Source organism: Bubalus bubalis, chromosome 16 (assembly GCF_019923935.1).
Source record: "Bubalus bubalis isolate 160015118507 breed Murrah chromosome 16, NDDB_SH_1, whole genome shotgun sequence".
Lineage (NCBI taxonomy): Eukaryota > Metazoa > Chordata > Mammalia > Artiodactyla > Bovidae > Bubalus > Bubalus bubalis.
The window spans coordinates 49,786,449-49,805,164 of NC_059172.1; the positions used below are offsets into that span (position 1 = coordinate 49,786,449).

The window sequence follows — 18,716 nt, forward strand, 5'->3', positions numbered from 1 at the left end:
TACTGTCAGGAGGCAGTCTGGAGGAGTTCTGCTACGCCAAGACTCACCCCGGCCACCTTCTCAGCGATAGGTTGGGAGACAAGAAAAGCAGCCCCCTCCCAGCCCATCCTGGGGGGACAGGGGTGGGGCCAGGGGAGCATCTACGCACAGTGGACTCTCTGGAGAGCTCGGCCCGGATGTGGACAAGGTCCTCTTGCAGCAGCCTCTGCTGGTAGGCGATCTTCTCCAGGTGCTGGGGCTGGTCTCGGTACTGCTCCATCTGTCTGTGCAACACCTCCAGCACCGACTCTAGCTGGTCCTGAGCCGGACCAGGGCCAAAGAGCAAGAGGATAGCAAGACAAGTCCCTGCTGGCCCCCTGCCAGGCCAGAAGCTAAACAAACCTGCTGGATCTAAGCAAGACTAAAGAGGCCAGCACCCAGCTAGGGGCCTGAGAGTCAAGGCCTCTGAGTCCAGCTCTGACTTTGTCTGCCCCCTGGGTGGCCTCTTAGGACAAATCGCCTAACAGTTCTGTGCCTCAGTTTCATCGTCTATAAAGTGGGCATAAGGCCATCCACTCCTTAAGGGGATAAACTATGAGGCTAAATCAAAGAACAGATGGAAAAAACTCTCTAAGCTGTTGAAGAAGAAAATTATAAGCCAAGTCCTGCTGTTTAGCCTATGAGATTTATTCAGTAATTTCTTCTCAGGTATGGAACCACTGTCATAATTAACATCTTGGCCAAACTAGGACTGCTGGTTAAACCATTTTATTCACCATTAAGTGATCTTTTCAATATTCTGGATTAGATAACAAATTACCTTTCTTGGGTGTTCCTTATAAACTATACTCCTGCTTGAATGTTAAATTTTTATTTCTGAAGTTTAATATTAAGATGTTTGAATGTTCAATTTATGTATTTAAACTACAATAAACCAACCCTTTTTATTAAAAAAAAAAAAAGCCATGTTATTTATAAACTTTTGAGTATCATGAATATAATGCCTTGTTAAAATGCAGAAAAAAGTTCACACAAAGTGTCTAAGAGACCAAATATCAGTGGTTACCAGCCCATTCCTCCGCTCCACACTTGCTTCCTCTACAGCCGAGATCCTTAGAGGAAAGGAAGCTTAGGAAGAGACAACCTCTGCCGCATTACGACTCCGGCCACTTCCCCCAAGGCGGCCCCCAGTCCCTGGGGTTCAGGGGTGTGGCATCATCACTACAAGCCAGGCCTGCCTCTCAGGGCTGCTGGGGAGAGCTGCGTCAGGGCAGAATTAAGGTTGGGGACATGGTATTTGGAGTAAGTAGGCTGAGGTTGCCCCACAAGGCTTCCTCTGGGTTCAGACAGAAACCCCACAAGATACCCTTAAAAGTCAGACACTGTTCTAGATAAAGTAATACCTGCTATCCAATACTAACACGAGAGTCTATATTGAGGAAAGTCAAGATGACAAAAGCCCCGCCACCCAGCCCAAGATTACACAAAACTGATACACACTTTGTTCTCCTTAAGGGCTCGTATCTTGTCTTCCAAGTCCTGGAGGACCCTATCTTGTTCACAGAAGACGCTCAGCTTGACCTGGGAACAAGAACAGGTTGAAGAGGGCCTGGGAGCACGAGGAAAGGGCACGGCCTTGGAGAGTGACCCAAAAGCCTTTGGCTACAGAACCATCCAAGCCCTGCCTGAAGCAGCCCACCCCGGGCCTGGGGGCAGCGGGCAGGCAAGGGGTCGGCCTGTCACCCGGCTCACTCACGTCAATGTCACTCTCGGCAATCTTCACCGGCTTTAGACTTCGGTCCTTGAGGAGATCCCGGCCTGTCATCTGGGAGGTGAACAATTTAGAGAAGATTTAACCACGGGGTTCAGAATCAGAACTCAGGAGGGAACGTTCGCCCTACAACAGACAGGTATGGAAATCTCGGCAGTGGTAGGGAGGGTCACGGCACGGAAAGGGAAGAAACGTGGGCAATACCTGCTTTAATTTTATGCTTATTTCATTTCAGGGGAAAAATAAATGAGATCTTACTAGTACTTACAAATTTCTCAAAGAAAATATAGACTTTCAAGTTCAGAATCAATAGTAAAGGCTTAAATTTGGTCCAAATGAGTTCAGTATGAATCATAGAAGATCTGCCACTGATAAGAGAGAGTTTTGCTACTAAATCTGGGGTCAAACATAATTAACAGAAGTTCATGACCCCCGCTCAAGGCTATGGAGTGAGTGGACCAAGAAGAATTAGCAAATCCCTTGGGCATCATTGAGCCCTTAGTTCAAGTCTGAGCAGCCCACATCCCCATGAATACGATCAGCCTTCTTCATTCTCCACTGTTTAGCAAGAGGATCTGGTCAAAGGAAGAAGCAGCTGGGTGACTCCTGGCTGGGGTTTTCAACTGATCCCTGAATAGCTGAGGTTAGTCTGAACTTGCAATACAAGTTACCCTGCCCTCTCAAGAAAAGAAACCACAAAGCGGCAGACAAAAACCACCCAAACTTAGGGGCCAGCAGAATTTCACAAGATCTGCCATCCTTTCCTGGACCAGTGTGGGCGACATGTCGCCCTTCACTCACTGGCCCCTACAAAATTAAACAGTAACTCTCTAGGCCATGTTTTCATTTCCACCAAGTCTCCTTCTTTGTCAAAAACTGCAGGAGCAGAGGGACCTTTTTCACAGATGCACCCCGATGGCCAAACCATGGTCAGGGATGGCCAGGTCAAATGCCCCTTGTAGGGGAGGCTATCTTGCTGAACTCCGGTTTGCAGATCTGGCCAGAGAAATGGAGGGTGGAGCTAGCTACAGCAGAGAGAGATGGTGTGTGCACTACGCAGAGGGTCCCACTACAGATGGACACACAGCTGCTGGAGAAACGGCCCTCACTTCCTCCCTACTCTATCCAGTTTGTGAGTGTGAATCAGAAGCAGAAATAGATTAGCAGATATTCCCCTCAGAACTCAAAATCTGTGTACCCAGATCCAAAGGTCAAGGTCAAGGGAGAAGCCATCTTCATGCCCGGAGCTGAGGGCCAAATCTAGGCTGCAGACCCACCCCCGCCTGTTCCCCTGCTCCCTTGGGTGGCACAGTGGAGGACAGGAACCACTGTCTTTATCTTGGGGGAAGTCAGCCCCGGACAGAAGGCCTGGCACTCTGGGAGGCAATAGGCAAATTGCTTACTGCCTCCCAGGTAGGTGAAAGGGAAATATATGTAGGTCAATCCTAGAAAGAAGTAGAATCCAGCCAAATTCTGCTCTTCAAACTGGCACATTATGTGTACATACACAGTCACATACAGTCACAGAACACACTGACCACAACAACAATCCACAACAACAGACTGGCTGGCTCCTGCAGGGCAGCGGGTGTGTGGTGGGGAAGGGAGGGAGGGGGATGAATCCTGGGGAACCAGGGACAGCTGAACTTCCCAGGCAGGACACGGGAACCCAGCAGGCACAGGGTGGGGTCCTTCACTCTGTGTCACCGTCCTTTGCCCAAGTGAGGGCCATGTGCTTGTCTGCTCTCCCAGGGGCTGACCCTGGCTTGCTTCCTAGGAAGAAATCCATTTCAAATTGAGATATGCTTTGGGGATTTTTTCCTCTTAGCAAAAACTCTTTCCTTTCTGTCACTGAAGCTTTCTTCTGGATGATACGTTTTTGATACTGAAATAGCAAAGGCAGGGAGTCCAACTGAGCAATGCCTCATTTATCCAGCACCGTCAGGCAAGGAATGAGGTATTTCTACACAAAAAGGGCACTTTCAGAAAGCTTTTAAACTTTCTGATGGAAAGCTTTCTAAAAGTATGTCCTTCACTGCCTTCATGGAATACTGAATATAAATGTGACCTTTCTGGGGATGAATCAGAGTCATTACAAAAATCAGTAATATAGAATTTCTTAGAAGTTAGTGTTCAAGACTATTTGCTTATCTAGCAAAATGCTCCCAAATTTCTGTGCTTTCATTTCCATTTCAGATTGGCATAAAAGTGTTTCTTCTCTCTCTCTCAGGATATTAGCACTCTCTCTTTTCTAAGAAATAACTTTCTCTTTGTCCCCTCTTAATGTGCAGCTTTTAAGGTGCTACAACTTAGGAATTCAAGTGACCGAGTCTATTAGGATTAGAAACTCAGCTGACGGGACCCACTCGCTGCTCTTCTGTCTCCCTCCCTCCATCTGGGCCTGGTGCCCATCCGGGGACATCCTCGCACACCTGATGTCTGCCACTGCTAGGGGCCTTAGTAGACAACCTGTTTCCCCTCACTTGACAGTAATCTATTTAGGAGTAACTGTGGGGACTGTCACATATTTTCTCTGTAACCTCAAAGCCCAGACCAGGGCCCAAAGTACTGAGGCTATTTGAGAAGCGTTTGCTTAGTGAGTCTGTGAATGTAACAAAACCAGGTGCACTGGCTGTGCTCAGGGCCTAAGTCCTCTTTCTATGGGGTAAAGGTCACAGGCTTCAGGGCAGAGGCTACGGGACAGTGTTTAGATAGCTCACAGGCCCTTTAAGCTTCTAGATTTAGCTTCATTCCAGAGACTCGAGGCTACTAAACATAGTCACAGTAGTACGTTACATCTAATTTTCCTCCTCAAATTGTACTTTGTGATAGCAATGCTTAAATCCATTCAGAACATTAACTATGAGTCCACAACTGTGGGTTCAACTAAGTCACCAGAAAAAGTGAAGTTAGTGGGCACTCATTCATTTGAAAGAGTCTTGGCATCAGAAAGGAATTAACGGTCACCCAGGCATCTGACGCCCCTCCCGTACACTCGAAGACACCTACGCTCAGGGCTTCAGATGACTGGACACAGCTCCTGCATTCCCACCTGCAGCCTCCTGTGGGATGCTATAAGAGCTGGCCACGCTTAGGGCACTGCCTCTGCATCTCTCAAAGAGGAGGGTGCTGGGCAGGTGGGTGCTTTGTTCTAGTCCAGATCTAGAATGTTTTCGAACATCAACACCTTGTCCAAAAGTAGAGCCACCCTAATATCAGGGCTACGGTAGAATCTCAGGACACCCCGGCTCCTCCAAGGTGACCAGGAACTGCTGCTCCCTCCCCAGGAACGCATGCTCTAGGGCAGCCCTCACCATGGAGGCAGACGAGTGAGAATGGGAACACAACACAAGCTGCTGGCAAGCCAGGCAAGCCCCCGCTCCGCCCCCCGTCGGCAGCACAAAAGATGGAGTCACAAAACACGACAGATGAGAGGCTCAGCCTGGTGCACCAGCCAAAACGCCGAGGGGGCTTCAGTAGAAAGAAAATAAACCGAAAATGACTTGCAGGAAGCCTGGGGGCGGTCAGGAGAGCCCCTGGTTAAGCAAGTGATGGAGTCGGCACTGAGCCAGAAGCAATGGAATGGCCCCGCCTGGAGACACAGATCAGGTCATCTTACGCTTCTCCTGGGCCGACAGCCCCGTGCTGACTTCTTCAGCACTTTGTAAAGCACGTTGATCAAAGGTTCATTATTTTTTATCTGTTCCAAACAGAAAGGCAAATACAACAAAACGTAACAGGTAAGACATCAAACGACATTTGAACGAGCCAGAATTTGGGGACATGGCAAGGGGAAACCTTAGGAGGATGTGTGTTGTGCAGTTTTAATGAGTGGGTCTCAGCTGGTTATGCTGCTTCCCAGCCAGTGGACCTTTCCAGATTTCAGTTCCCTCATCTGTAAACCGGCCTCCTAAGCGCTGCCTGGAGGGTCTTCGTGAGAGTGCTGATTTCAGTGCCCATGTCCTTCCTGGTTCTGAAGGCAAGAGGGGACTCTGCTTCTTCCTGTGTCCTCCCCCATCACATACTGAAAGATACTGAATCTGTGGTTTAGCATGGAGCCATGCGTTAGTCTCAGCCCCACCGACATTTTCCACCTTGGGTCTCTCAGACTCTCTCTGCCACCACCTAAATGATTGTCTTACCAATGACACCAAATGCTTCCAGCTCCCTTGAGGGACCACTCTCCCCACCTGCTAAGACTGGATCTCATCTCTGCCTCCAACGCTGTGATCACACAGGAGCTTTAAAAAATACTGATGCCTGAGTCCCACTCCAAGAGAATCTGGATGTAATTGGTCTGTGGTGGGGCCTGGGCACTGGGATTCTTAAAAGCCCTTCTGCTGCTACTGCTAAGTCGCTTCAGTCGTGTCCAACTCTGTGCGACCCCATAGACGTCAGCCCACAAGACTCCCCCGTCCCTGGGATTCTCCAGGCAAGAATTCTGGAGTGGGTTGCCATTTCCTTCTCCAATGCATGAAAGTGAAAAGTGAAAGTGAAGTCGCTCAGTTGTATCCGACTCTTAGCGACCCCATGGACTGCAGCCCACCAGGCTCCTCCATCCATGGGATTTTCCAGGCAAGAGTACTGGAGTGGGGAAAAGCCCTTCTGGGCGAGTCTAATAGGTAGCCAGGAGTGGGAGCCACTACACTAAAAAGGGTTCTTAAACTCGAGCATCCTTCAGAATCACCTGGAGTGCTGTGAATATACAAATTTGCTGGACCCCATCACCAGTGGTTCTCACTAAGCAGCTCTGGGGTGGGACCCAACATATCGCATTTCTGACAAATTCCTAGGAAGTGCTGACACTGTCAATATGGGATCACATTTTGAGGATCACTGCTTTGAAACCATGTTTCTCAGCCACAGCTACACATGAGAAACACCTAGGGAGTTTTTGTTTCGTTCCTTCCCTCCCATTCTTTCTTTCTTAAAGAGTATACTTGAGTACTGCCAATTAAATCAGAGTCTCTAAAAGGTTTTAAAAACACCTGGTTGCTCTAGTTCATGACCAAGGTTAACAACCTCTCCAGAATAACAGACCTCAACTTTCTGTGCACAAGAATCCCCCCAGAGCTTGATTTTTAAAAACACAGAATTCTGGGCATCATTTCCAGAGATGCCCAGCATCCTCCACACCTGCAATTTTTTAAATCAAGCTCCTGGCCATCCTGAGACAGATGATGTCCCAGACCATGACTTAAGAGATTCTACTCCAGAAACAGACTCTGAACAGAGAAGCCCCGATCTCAAGCTCAGTCAGAAAAAGTCCAGAGACCAGGCACCTGGAGCCACTGATAACATCCCTCACCAGGGACAAGAGCCCCTCTGGGGCTGATTGCAACTGCTCCACCTAATGTAGCTGCAGGTACCCTCTCCCCACCTCACTTTCCCAGCTGGGCTTTCCAGTTATATAAAAATAATTCAAGCTGTGAATAACTGCAAACCCTCACACCTGCTTTTTAGACCTGGCTTAGGTGTAGGATTCTGAAGAGCAGAACATTAATGCCAAAAATACAACTCAGTGAATACAACTTCAGGGCAGGCTTAGAATCAGTACATGGCACACGGAAGAAAGGAGGCAGGTGTGAAGTTAGTCACAGGGTTCGAATCTCAGTTGCCTAACTTTGCAGAAATTACCTCTCTGGGTAATTTGATTAGTGTGGTGGGGATAATAATTCGTATTTGCTCACAGAGGATTTAAGTGAGATAATGAAAATCAGGTGCCCAAACAATGCCAGGCAGGAACAGATGCTTAATCAACGTGAAATCCTTTCCACCCTGGCAACATCAAGTAAAATGCCAGGGAAATAAACATTTCCAAAGAACACTAACACACAGCATTTTTTAAGACAGTGGAGTCTGCTTCTACTTGATCCTTTGGGACCCAGAAGGAATGCTCAGACCAGACTCCACAACACATGGGCAAGCACACACCACCAACTGGTTCTGGAAGATGAGGATCAGCTGATGGGACAGGGGCTTGGGATCCTCAAGTCTGTGGCATTTGGGATAGAGACATGGGGGACCCTAGGCCCACCTGGTGGGGGCAGGGAGACTATCTTTCTCCAGAAAGGCTTAGCTCTCCTCATGAGGACCCAAGAGGAACCTCTCCCAAGAAGCTGGTCACAGCAGGGGTGTGCTCAGCGGCATCTCCGTGCCCAGGTTGGGCTACACACCCATTCAGATGTCAACCTTTCTGAAAGTGACTCACAGCACAAAGCCCGGCATCTTTCCCCACACATGCTGCTGGTAAGCCAAGTGTCTCTCACCTGCTGGTGCTGTCACTGGGGGACGGGTTCTCTAAGAGGAGCTTAGCAACTGGAGTAACAAGTATAAGAGCAGGGAAGTGCTGGCATCAACACAGCTGTTTTTCATGACAAACAGTGACAATTTCCAATCATGAGCTACTGTTTTGGTCACGCACGTCTCCTAGCTGGTAAAGACACAAGGATCCACCTTGCCTCTCTCTATCACATTATGCACATTTCCTGGCAGAAAAATCCCAGTTCAGCTCCACAAAACACCGAATGGCTTTGCATCCACGGCAGTAGAGGCGGTACTGTACAGCGGCCGGACGCAGGCGGCTTAAGAGCACCAGTTTCAGAGTCAGTGCTACACCCAAGTACGGGCTCCTCGGTGACACCAACACAGCCTTGGGAAAGTGGTTTATTTCTTTGAGGTTCGGTTAGTGAAAAATATACACCACCTCCTTTATAGGGCTACTTACAGGGGTTACTTAATTGAACAGACGTGAAGTAATTCATGGTGACTGACACGCATACCCTCTGTGGCTCTTCAGTTTCTGTGGGGAGTCAGGACTCACAGGGCCTTCTGGCTCTGCTCCATTATCCTGTGCCTCAGTTACCCCTCCCCTCTCTCTCAATCCCTTTAGCTCAACGCAGGTTTGATCCCTGGGTCTGGAAGATCCCCTGGAGGAAGCCATGGTAACCCACTCCACTACTCTTGCCTGGAGAATCCCATGGGCAGAGGAGCCTGGTGGGCTGCATCCAGGGGGTCACAAAGAGTCGGACATGACTGAAGAGACTTAGCACACACACTACTACAATCTTGAAACAAACCTGAGCTGGATCTTCTCTCTACGACCCACTGTGAGATCAGCCATCCCACACAGATGGGAATCAGAAGACAGCTATTTCCTGTGACTCTGGCTCAGGCGCTTTATCAAGTTCCCTTGCACCATGCACCAAGCTCGCCGAAGAGTTCTACAAGGTACACGTGTGCTGCCGTGAGCCACGCCTCTCCCACAGGCCCAGATAACATCACGGATGCTCTACAAATATTTCTGTGTGGCCTGCATGACCCCGGAGCCAGAGTGAAGGAACTGAACGGGGCCACGGTGAGGTCAGGGAACAAGGATGTGGGGAAACCCAGAGCAGGTGGAGATTGGGGGCTGCTGATCCTCGCTCTAGGTCAGATGGGGAAGGTGGGCATGGTGGAAGGACCTCCCCAGGATCAGAGTACTGGAGGCTGGGCTGGGTTGCCCATCTGGCCCACGCCACCATGTCTGAGCACTTGGCATCCTGAAGCCTGACTGCCACCACCGACAACACCTACTCATGTTCTGCATGAGCTAACGACCACATAAGCTAGAAGACATCCTGGTTTTGAGAGAACCCTCTTTGTTTAGCTCAACTATGAAAGCCAAGTCTGACTTATGTTTATTGCACCTTCCTTCCTAAAGCCTAGGACAGATTCAGGAACATGGACAATCTGCCCCCACGTCCCCTAAGCCCCAGCCACACCCTGGCTCCCACCGTTCCCTTCCCTTTAATTTCAACCAACCCAAGCCCTCTGGTTCTTCAAGGCTCCAGACACAGGCCGCCTCCTCCAGAAGCCTTGCTGACACATCAGCCCACGGGGATCCTCACTCTCTCAGATCTGAGCACTGAGCCAGACACATCTTTATACGCTCCTTGCCATAAATCTGTGTTATTTCAGGATATTTTCTTTCCCCAACCCAGAGCATTTGGAAGTTTCTCAAGGAAAGAAAGCCTCAAAAAAAAAAAAAAAAAAAAAAGAAAGCCTCAGTTTTTCTCTTGCCTCTCCCCCAGTTTCTCTGAGCTGGGTATAGCACAAACGCTCAAGTTATTAACAAATAGGTAAGTTAACTGAGCGATTCCTAATCAAATGCCTTGATCTTGCCTCAGAGTGGGGAGGCCTCTCATCTGCTGCCTGAGGACCCAGCGCTCATAGTCCTGCTTCTGCCAGGCTAGATGACGAGCCCGGGTTAAAAATATGTCAAGCCAGGTACCCTGGGGGCTGAGGGAGGCATGCCTCAGTGACCATCACCTGGGTGTCCTCCCTTGGGGGCCCTTGCCCGCCCTCTCACACCCACGGTAAATTAAAGGTCACATTCCTTCAGTCTATGTCCTGGCTCAGACATAAGAAGTGCTTTTCACAGTGGGAGCTTTCGGAGAGCGGTGGGAACAAAACAATAGCTGCTCTCTTCCCGGCAGAACGCCTCTCGCTTCTCCAGCAACTTGCCCAGCTCTCTCTGCGCTCTGGAGGTTGACTTAGAGCCTGAACTTCATCACCTACAGGGAGGGGTCTGGTGTTCATCTCCTAAACACAGGTGGAAGACCACAGTACCCCTCCGGGCCACAGGATTCCGTGTGGTACCTGCTCCCCCAGCAACAAAACTGAAGCCACCAAACCACCGGTGCCTGAGAACACGCATCAGGGACACCCTGTGAACCAAACCTACCCCCACCCCACTGCAGGCTCTGAAGAAGCAACTCGGTATTATTTGGAGAGACCTTGTGGTTCTAACCAAGGACAGGAAGAGAGCAAGAGTGTGTGCCCTCATTTTGTAAACCAGAAACCTGACAGCAAAATTCATAAGAAACTAAGAGCCCAGCGTCTGAGGCGATAAGAAGTAAAACTCTTCTGAAAGGGAGAAACTTCCGGTTATAAGATAAATAAATCATGAGACAGTAATATACAGCATGGTGACTAGAGTTATTAATACTACATTGCATATTTGAAAGTTGCTCAGAGAGTAGATCTTAAAAGTTCTCATCACAGGAAAAAAGAATTCATTACCAAGAACGGTGATGGATGTTAATCAGACTTACAATCACTTCCTAATACATACAAATGTCATTTTGTTGTATACCTGGAACCAATATAATGTAATATGTTAATTATATTCCATTTGAAAAATGAAATTTTCAAAGCCACAGCAACCAAAGAAAAAAAAAAAAAAAAAAAAAAAAATAATCAAAAACACCAAAACAAAACTTCCGCCTTCCGATTCAGATGGGAGTCACCTTCATTTGAAACCCAGATTTATAAGACCCGCAAGGCCTCTGGCTTTGGGGCTGGTCTCCGATGAGGCTCACACTCAGAAAGGTAAGCGCCAAGGAAAGCAGACCCCTGAGGCCACTCACCTTTAGGTCCAGGTACTCCAGGTCTTTCTTCAGCTGGAGGTAGGTATCGTCAGCCTTCAAATGAAGCAGAGAGAGGAATAAAAGCCAGCTATGAAAACCCAAAGGTGTCCCTTCAAGTGTGAATCATTTACACGGTGCAGCTTCAGGGACAAGAGACCACAGGAGGACAACATCCGAGCCACAGAGGAAGCACAAATGTCTTGGTGCAGCTCAGAGCCCCTCAGCATGGCAGATCTCATGGGTCCACCATGGGGGGGAAAGCCAGCGTGCCCCACCATGGGCTGGGGACAGTCTGAGGGGGAGCAGGGGGCCAGCACACATCCTATCAAAGGGCTAGGACAGCAGCACAGCTGAGGTGGAGGTGAGCTCCGGACACAAAGCTAGAGGGGTCTGCCTGAGGGACATGCTATGTTCCAAACCTGGTCGCCAGACCTCTGCACTGTGCAGAGGAAAATGACCCCTGATCGGTGCAGACTGGTGCCTGAAAGAGGCATGGAGATGACGCAGGTGACCCAGGGAGTTCCCTTAAGACATTGGGTTCCAGGAGGATAAGGACCTGAGGCTCCATAAAGTGCCCTGGAAGTTCTGGCTCCATTTGCTCAGCATGAAGTCAAGGTGGCTGTGCCGGGAGCTAGATCAGGAAGGTCCAGGCAAACCGACCTGCCTGCGTCATCTCTGACAGTCCGTTGAGTTCTTCAATATAATGACCAGAAGCAGTGAGAATAAGAAAAAGACTCTCTGATTCCCTAGAACTGGTGCTTTCCACGTAATGGATTACAGAAGCTAACTGTGAGGCAGAGGGACTATGAAAGCTTCAGAAAAACAGTCCTGGCACTTTCTCCACCAGCTCAGAGGCCTCTCAGCAAGCCAGGGCTGCGAGGGCGGTCTGGGTTTAGAGCTCTGATGTAATACCAACAAAAACAGGGACTTCCCCAGTGGTCAAGATGCTATACTTCCACTGCAGGGGGCATGGGTTTGATCCCTAGTCAGGGAACTAAGATCCCAAAAGTTGTGTGATTTTTTTTAATCCCCAAAATTAAAAAATAGACTACAGGCTTGCTGAAGTACTTTTTAAGAATAAATAAATAATGCTAAATGTTTAGGCCATGTTTTAAAGCATAAGAAGGCCTTAAGGGCCTCGGCCAGGTACACCAGTGGCTTCCAAGATCTTATTTCCGACCCTAAACTGTCTCCTCACCCATTCCTACTTCCTCAGTCAGCCCAGTTCCACAGCAGTAAGAGGAATAGCGCCAAGCAATGTTATTAAAAAATCACCCAAATTCCCAACTTAGGATTTTTGCATATGTTGCCTTAGACTCATTTTTCCAAAGACATTTCCTGAGTCCTTCAGGTCCCACTAAAATAGGACAGGTAAGGCAGGTGACAATTCCTCACCCTCCTCATCTGTCCCCTACCTACTTCTGTGCAGCCGGGAGGCCAGCCTTGTGTGGACCAGCATTTTCTTTAGGATGATGCCCAGGATAACAACTGCCTGGCCACGCAAGGAGCTTGCCTGCAACAACCCCCCATGTCTTGGAAACACTGTGCCAGACAGGACCTGCAATTCGGCTCCGGTCTTGCATGCCCCTGACTGCAGGATCCTGGGCAAATCACTTTCCCACCTGTCTCACCTAACCTGTTCCACGTTACTGTGAAGTTCACCAGGCTAAGGGGTGTGAGGATGCTCTGTCAATCAGCAGGGCACTGTCCAGATGAGAGGACATGATGCCTTCTCCTTCTGGGCTGACACACACCTTTCAGCATCGCAAGGAGTGCCCACGGTGGCAACAAGGATGACAACCAGCACAGCCCTTGGACGTGACCACACACCAGCCTGGCAATCACTACTCACAGGCAAAGAAGCCACAGTCCAGGTCCCTCACACCCCATGCAGCCTCCCACCCTGCTCCCAAGCACTAGGGGCGTAGGCCCCATGATGGCTGCACAGTGTCCGGCAGTAGCATCCAGAAGCGAACAGGCAGGAACAAGGGAGAGAGCCAGACAGCAGGACAGACTCGAGCACGGGCACGAGGGAGCACAGGCTAGCATGGCACTCCCTGGTCCCCAGGGTGGCCCCCAGCCCTGAGAGGGCCCACCAGCGCTGACCTGGCAGGAGGGAAAGGTCAGCTGGTGCTGCAGTAACTGGCCGATGGCGAAGTGTCGCACACTGGCCAACCTGGCCTGGTGCTGCCGTAACTGGGCGAGAAGCAGTGAGAGCTCCTCCAGCTGCGGGCGTGCAAGACACATCGTGAGGAAATGAGCCACCGCGGGAGCACGGCGCTATCATTACTCTTCACCCCGCCGCCGGGACAGCACTGATGCGACACCGGTAAGTAATTATGGCACTAATTCTGTCATTAGGACAAATAAAGGCACCGGCAGAAAGGGCGATGCAGGAAGTAGTGTGTATCAGGAAACAGCCACCAGCAGTGCAGCCTCACCCACACTTGAACTTGGAAGACAGGGAACTCATCAAAGCAAATGCAGGGAAGAAAGGAGAGATGCCAACGGCGGGGAAAGGCAGGTGGCTGGAGAACGCTGCCCCAAAAAGAAGACACACCACATCCTCCTCCATTCCACATTCTCTTCCACTTTCCCCAAGTTCTCCTGCCGACCTCGGGAGGACCAGTCCCGGCGAGACGGGCCTGGGCAGCTCATTTGACTTCTCTGAGCCTCAGTTCCTCATCTCTAAAATACAGATTGCCTCTGACTGGCTTCTGGGAGAACCCTGACGAGACGAGCCCTTCACAGGCCGGATCAGTTCAGTCACCCGGACCCAGAAAAGAGGCACTGCTTACCGATTTTCCGTGTAAACTGGGAGCGCTGACAGTGTGGGTCATGTAACCCATGGAGGGCATGGAGCGTCGGTCCACATGAGAGGAGTTCTGCAGGAGAGGAGACCAGACATCACACGGAGAGCCAGGTAAGGCAGCGGGGCCGGGGCAGAGCATCTGCCACTCACCACCGGGGCAGCCGAGCCCGGGGCAGGGCCCCTCTCTCAGCCTGACTCTTCACCAGTCTAATGCAGACACACATCTTCCGCACCGGGTTACGAAAATGCCTAACTGTGACAGACTCTTGGAAGTTCAACCTTAAATCGGGTTCTTATAAATAACTGAACTGGCTGAACACAGACATCTTTCCTTGCCTTCCAAGCTGCAAGAAAGTAGAGTTTGAGTTGTATGACCCTGTGCAAGTAACTTCAACCCCTTAAGACCCATGAGTTCTCATATGTGAAATGGGCACACAGGGATCTCCTGCTTTCCAAAAATTTGTTATATGCCACTTTGATTTTACAAAAGACCTACCTTTAGTACCTGTTTTTTGATAACTGAAATCCAAAGGAGATTTTCGCTTTTACAGAAAAAGGTAATTGCTTCTTTGCTTTAGGCCATCATGGCTTACCAAAGGTTTCACAGGAATGCTCTACCTGCAGAGAGCAGGGACTCCTGAGAAAACAGCACCTGCCTCACAGGGCTGGGGCCAGAATCAAAGCCTCAGTGCTGCTCCCAGTGCTGCAGCACAGAACCGCAGAAGTGTTACCTAGCATTACCCTGGTTCGTTCTCTTCAAACCACGTGAAGCTCCAGCACCCTAAGGCTGCCCGCCCGGCAGCTTGGCAGGGCCTCCAGAGTCTCACCTTGGTGGTGGGGCCCCATGCCTTCCTGGGAGAACCCCCCAGCGAGATGTCTACGCTCATCCTCTGGTCCGGTGGCTTCACAGTGACCCTCTCTGCCGGCGTGTGGGGCCGCCGGGGTGGGAAGGCCCTCGGGGGTCCCGGGGGAGGGAGGTCCGAGGGAGACGGAGGCACGGAGATGGAGCGGGGCACCTCTAACATGCTCCTGCTCCGGCCCTGCTCGGCGAACTCCGGGGAGCCGGCGCAGATGGGGGCCGTGGGGCTGCCGTGCCGGAACTGCTGGCGCTGCTGCCACTCGTAGAGCTGCCACACGGTGCCGTCCCGGTGCGCCCGGCGCTCCTCGCTCGACATCTTCAGGTGGCTGGCTCGGTCCTGCGCGTACTTGTAGTCGCTCGGCAGGTTGCGGGGAGGGGGCGAAGAGCCCCCCGAGGGGTGGCGGCTGCTCCTCGGAAGGGTCTGGTAGTTTTCTGGGAAGGACAGGTGCTGGCTGGGGCCCTGGCGAGGGAGGGTCTGCTCCGGGGGCAGGCTGAGGGGAAAGGAGAGGACAGGTCAGGGGACCTGCAAGGGGTGTGCGGGGCTGCCGGAAACGCAGCGGGGCAACACCAAAGAGCCGGGCCCTGAGGGAGCCCTGCCAGAACCCCAAAGAACAATCAACACAGACGGCTGGCACTACACTCACTCCCTCCCTGAGCAGAGTGCTCCGAAACCACGTACTCCATCAATCCTGCAGTGTCAACCCCCCCCCCCCCAGGCTGACTTGGCCGCCCCACTTCCGGTGCAGCACAATTAACCTGCCTGTCTCCCTCTCTCCCCCTCTCTCTCACCATCACTTAGCTCTTGCCACGTGTGTGCTTATCTCTAGGAAACGCCTCAGTTTCCTCCAGTCACCAAGATGCTCCCAGCAGCAAGTTCTGGAGCTTCTTAAAGGAAGTGGCTGGCATCCCTTCCTTCCTATCCCCATTATTCTAGTCCAAATATTGATTAATTATTGCGTCCCAGACAACTTGGCTCAGTTGGTAAAGAATCCGCCTGCCATGCAGGAGACCACAGTTCAGTTCCTGGGTCAGGAAGATCCCCTGGAGAAGGGATAGGCTACCCACTCCAGTATTTTTGGGCTTCCCTGGTGGCTCACCTGGTAAAGAATCTGCCTGCAATGCAGGAGACCTAGGTTTGATCCCTGGGTTGGGAAGATCCCGTGGAGAAGGGAAAGGCTACCCACTCTAGTATTCAGGCCTGGAGAATCCCATGGACTGTATAGTCTATGAGGTCGCAAAGAGTCGGACACGACTGAGTGACTTTCACTTCTCAGACAACTTGGAGACCTTTCTATCTAGTCTCCCTGTTGTACAGTCAGCTGCTTGGATCCAATCACTTCTGTGCTCCAAAACCATCAAGAGTTCCCTGCTGCTTATGAAGCAAATTGTAAACCCCTTCTCCTGATACTCATGGCTCTCTAGCACCTGACCTCAACCCTCAGCGCCCTGCTATTTTCTCACTGCTCCTTCTAACCAGACCAAGATCAAATCAGGGCAAGTTGAGCACCAAAGACCCAACATTTAAAAAGGCACCCCCTCTCAGTTGCACCCCTGTCTCACCCTGACCTTGTCCGGCCTCCTACATACTTGGGCAACTTGAATCCACTGGCTGTGTGACCCTAGGCAACTTACCTGACTGCTCTGCCTCAGTTTCCTCACCTACAAGGTGAGGAAGGAACTACTTACCTCCTAAGGCTGAGCTGAAGAATGAATGAGACAGAGACTGCAGGCTCCATGAGACAGTACCGTCACCCAGGGGTGAGCCCTTCCAGCTTTTCTCTCCTTATTCTCATAGTACTGTTTCTCTTTTCCTTACTTGCATGGGCTCACCTTGCCTACTGCCAACTTTCACTCGTTCTTCAGGACACACGCCTCTTCCACGGAGGCCTTCTGCAACGCCGCAGACCTTGGGGTTCCTGCCCTGCTCTGCCCTAGTTACTGTACGGTCTGTAGCTTTTCCAAGGTCCCGCACTGATGTAACCTTTTCCTGCTTGTAAGCTGTCTCTTCCCCAGCCAAGCTGTAAATCCCTGGGGGGCAGGAACTGCGTCTCATTCTGTGGTGCAGTCCACGGTCTGAGAAAGTCCTGACGCATACCCAGCCCTTCAACAAATACTCCGGCACACAAAAGCTGGTTAGGATCATGAAAACCACTACCTACCAGCCATGTTATTTTCTAAAAGAAAAATTCAGCAAGGGGCCAAGGAGAGGGTTTTATTAAGCCTTGAATTTATTAAGCCGGTCTGAGAGGCAGCATGATGTAAAAAGGACAGGTTTTTAGAATTAGGCCCAGGTTGGAATCCTGACTCTGCCTTTATTAATTTTATAACAAACCTTTATATTGTGCTTACCAGGTGCCAGACCTTGTCCTAAGCCAGTGCTACTCACAGCATAGTCCAGCAGCCTCAACACCACCTGGGAATTTGTTAGACATGCAGGTTATCAGGCCCCACCCAAAATCGGAAACCTGGGGCTGACGCCCAGCCACCTGTGTTTTAACAAGCCCTCCAGGGGCTCATGTTGGAGAAGTGCTGTTCTGTTTTTAAAGTCACTGCATCACTTCCTACCTACAGGACCTCAGGTTAGTATCTTTTAATGTCCTCACTCTCCTTACTGTAAAATGGGGCTCATAAGAACCATTTAATAGACTGTTGTCAGGATTAGTAGTAGTTGCCGTTCAAAAATGGTGACTTTCGGGACTTCCCTGATGGTCCTGTGCCTAAGACTCAGTTTCCAATGCAGGGGGTGCAAATTTTGATCCCTTGTTGGGGAAGTAAGATCCCACATGCCCCATGGTGAAACCAGAAAAATAAAATAGTGACTTTATTCTCTTTTTATTGTTACCTTTGCAATTTGTTGTTGTTTAGTTGCCAAGTTGTGTCTGACTCTTGCAACCCCCTGTACTGCAGCCCACCAGGCTCCTCTGTCCATGAGATTTTCCAGGCAAGAATACTGGAGTGGTCTGCCATTTCCTCCTCTAGGGGATCTTCCAGACCTAGGGACTGAACCCGTGTCTCCTGCCTTGGCAGATGGATTCTTTACTACTGAGAAGACCACCTTTGCACTTAAGGAAGGTAATTTTAAGATCTCTTCAGCACAGACTCCTCGAGCGTGTCTCCTTGCCACCAGGGGGCAGGTTTGCTACGCATTTTCAGAGGGGCCTGTGTTTGAGGAAGGGCAGTGGCAGAAACCAGGCCAGGGGCTTCCCCCTGGGTGTTCATGACTGCACTAACCACCGTTTCCTCCGCCTGAAGCAAAATGCAAACTCTGCAAAGCACGTCCCACCCATGCTCACCCTGTAAACCCCTTCAGTCTGGCCCTGCAACCCATTCCTCGTGCCTGCCTATGGCGTCCAGATGGTCAGAGCCCCTTCACCCACCCACTCACACGGGGCCATGCCCCAGAGCCCCCAGCTCATCCTCTAGCCTGTGCCCTCTGCTGATACACTGCCTGCCACCCCCTCAGTGCTGGCCATTGGAGGGGTAACTCCAAAGACCCCCGTGTAATAGTAAGTCCTGGTGCCAGAGGCCAAACCACCACTAACAGATGGTAGAGGGGAGGACATAGTGGATAGGGTTGTAAGATGAGGTAAAGGTCCCCCGAGAGCAGGGAGGAGCACCCAGAGCAGCTGTCCTAAGAGCAGACCTATTTGCTGGACCCCAATCTCAGCCTTATCCAAAAAGAAGACTCTATACCTCCTTCCTTCTGCCATGGGCCCTCCTTGTTCCAAAAGGCATCTACCTACATATTCTGATACAGTCCCTATAAAATAGTCATATCAAAATGTGAAATCAGTTCTTATAACCAGTTACTTATGCAGCAGATGGCCCTCACCTGAGCTTCCACACTGACTGCACAGGCCTTTCATGTTTCCTTGTGGTAATGTC

The 18,716-nt window shown here is 50.6% G+C and overlaps 1 protein-coding gene across 15 annotated transcripts in view; it reads right to left on the bottom strand.

Annotated features, from left to right (window-relative positions):
* The window catches only part of PLEKHA7 (pleckstrin homology domain containing A7), a 229,650-nt gene that overhangs the window by 25,587 nt on the left and 185,347 nt on the right, over positions 1–18,716 (bottom strand). For 13 of the 15 annotated variants that reach the window (XM_025266704.3, XM_025266702.3, XM_025266701.3 and 10 more), the window contains 7 exons: positions 14,800–15,322; positions 13,959–14,045; positions 11,161–11,214; positions 5,370–5,450; positions 1,736–1,804; positions 1,480–1,560; positions 149–298 (listed from right to left, as the gene is read on the bottom strand). In XM_025266704.3, coding sequence (XP_025122489.2) covers positions 149–298; positions 1,480–1,560; positions 1,736–1,804; positions 5,370–5,450; positions 11,161–11,214; positions 13,959–14,045; positions 14,800–15,322 — 1,045 coding nt within the window. The remainder of the gene's footprint in view (positions 1–148; positions 299–1,479; positions 1,561–1,735; positions 1,805–5,369; positions 5,451–11,160; positions 11,215–13,958; positions 14,046–14,799; positions 15,323–18,716) is intronic. The other 2 variants (XM_025266706.3, XM_025266703.3) reach the window with 1 other exon arrangement.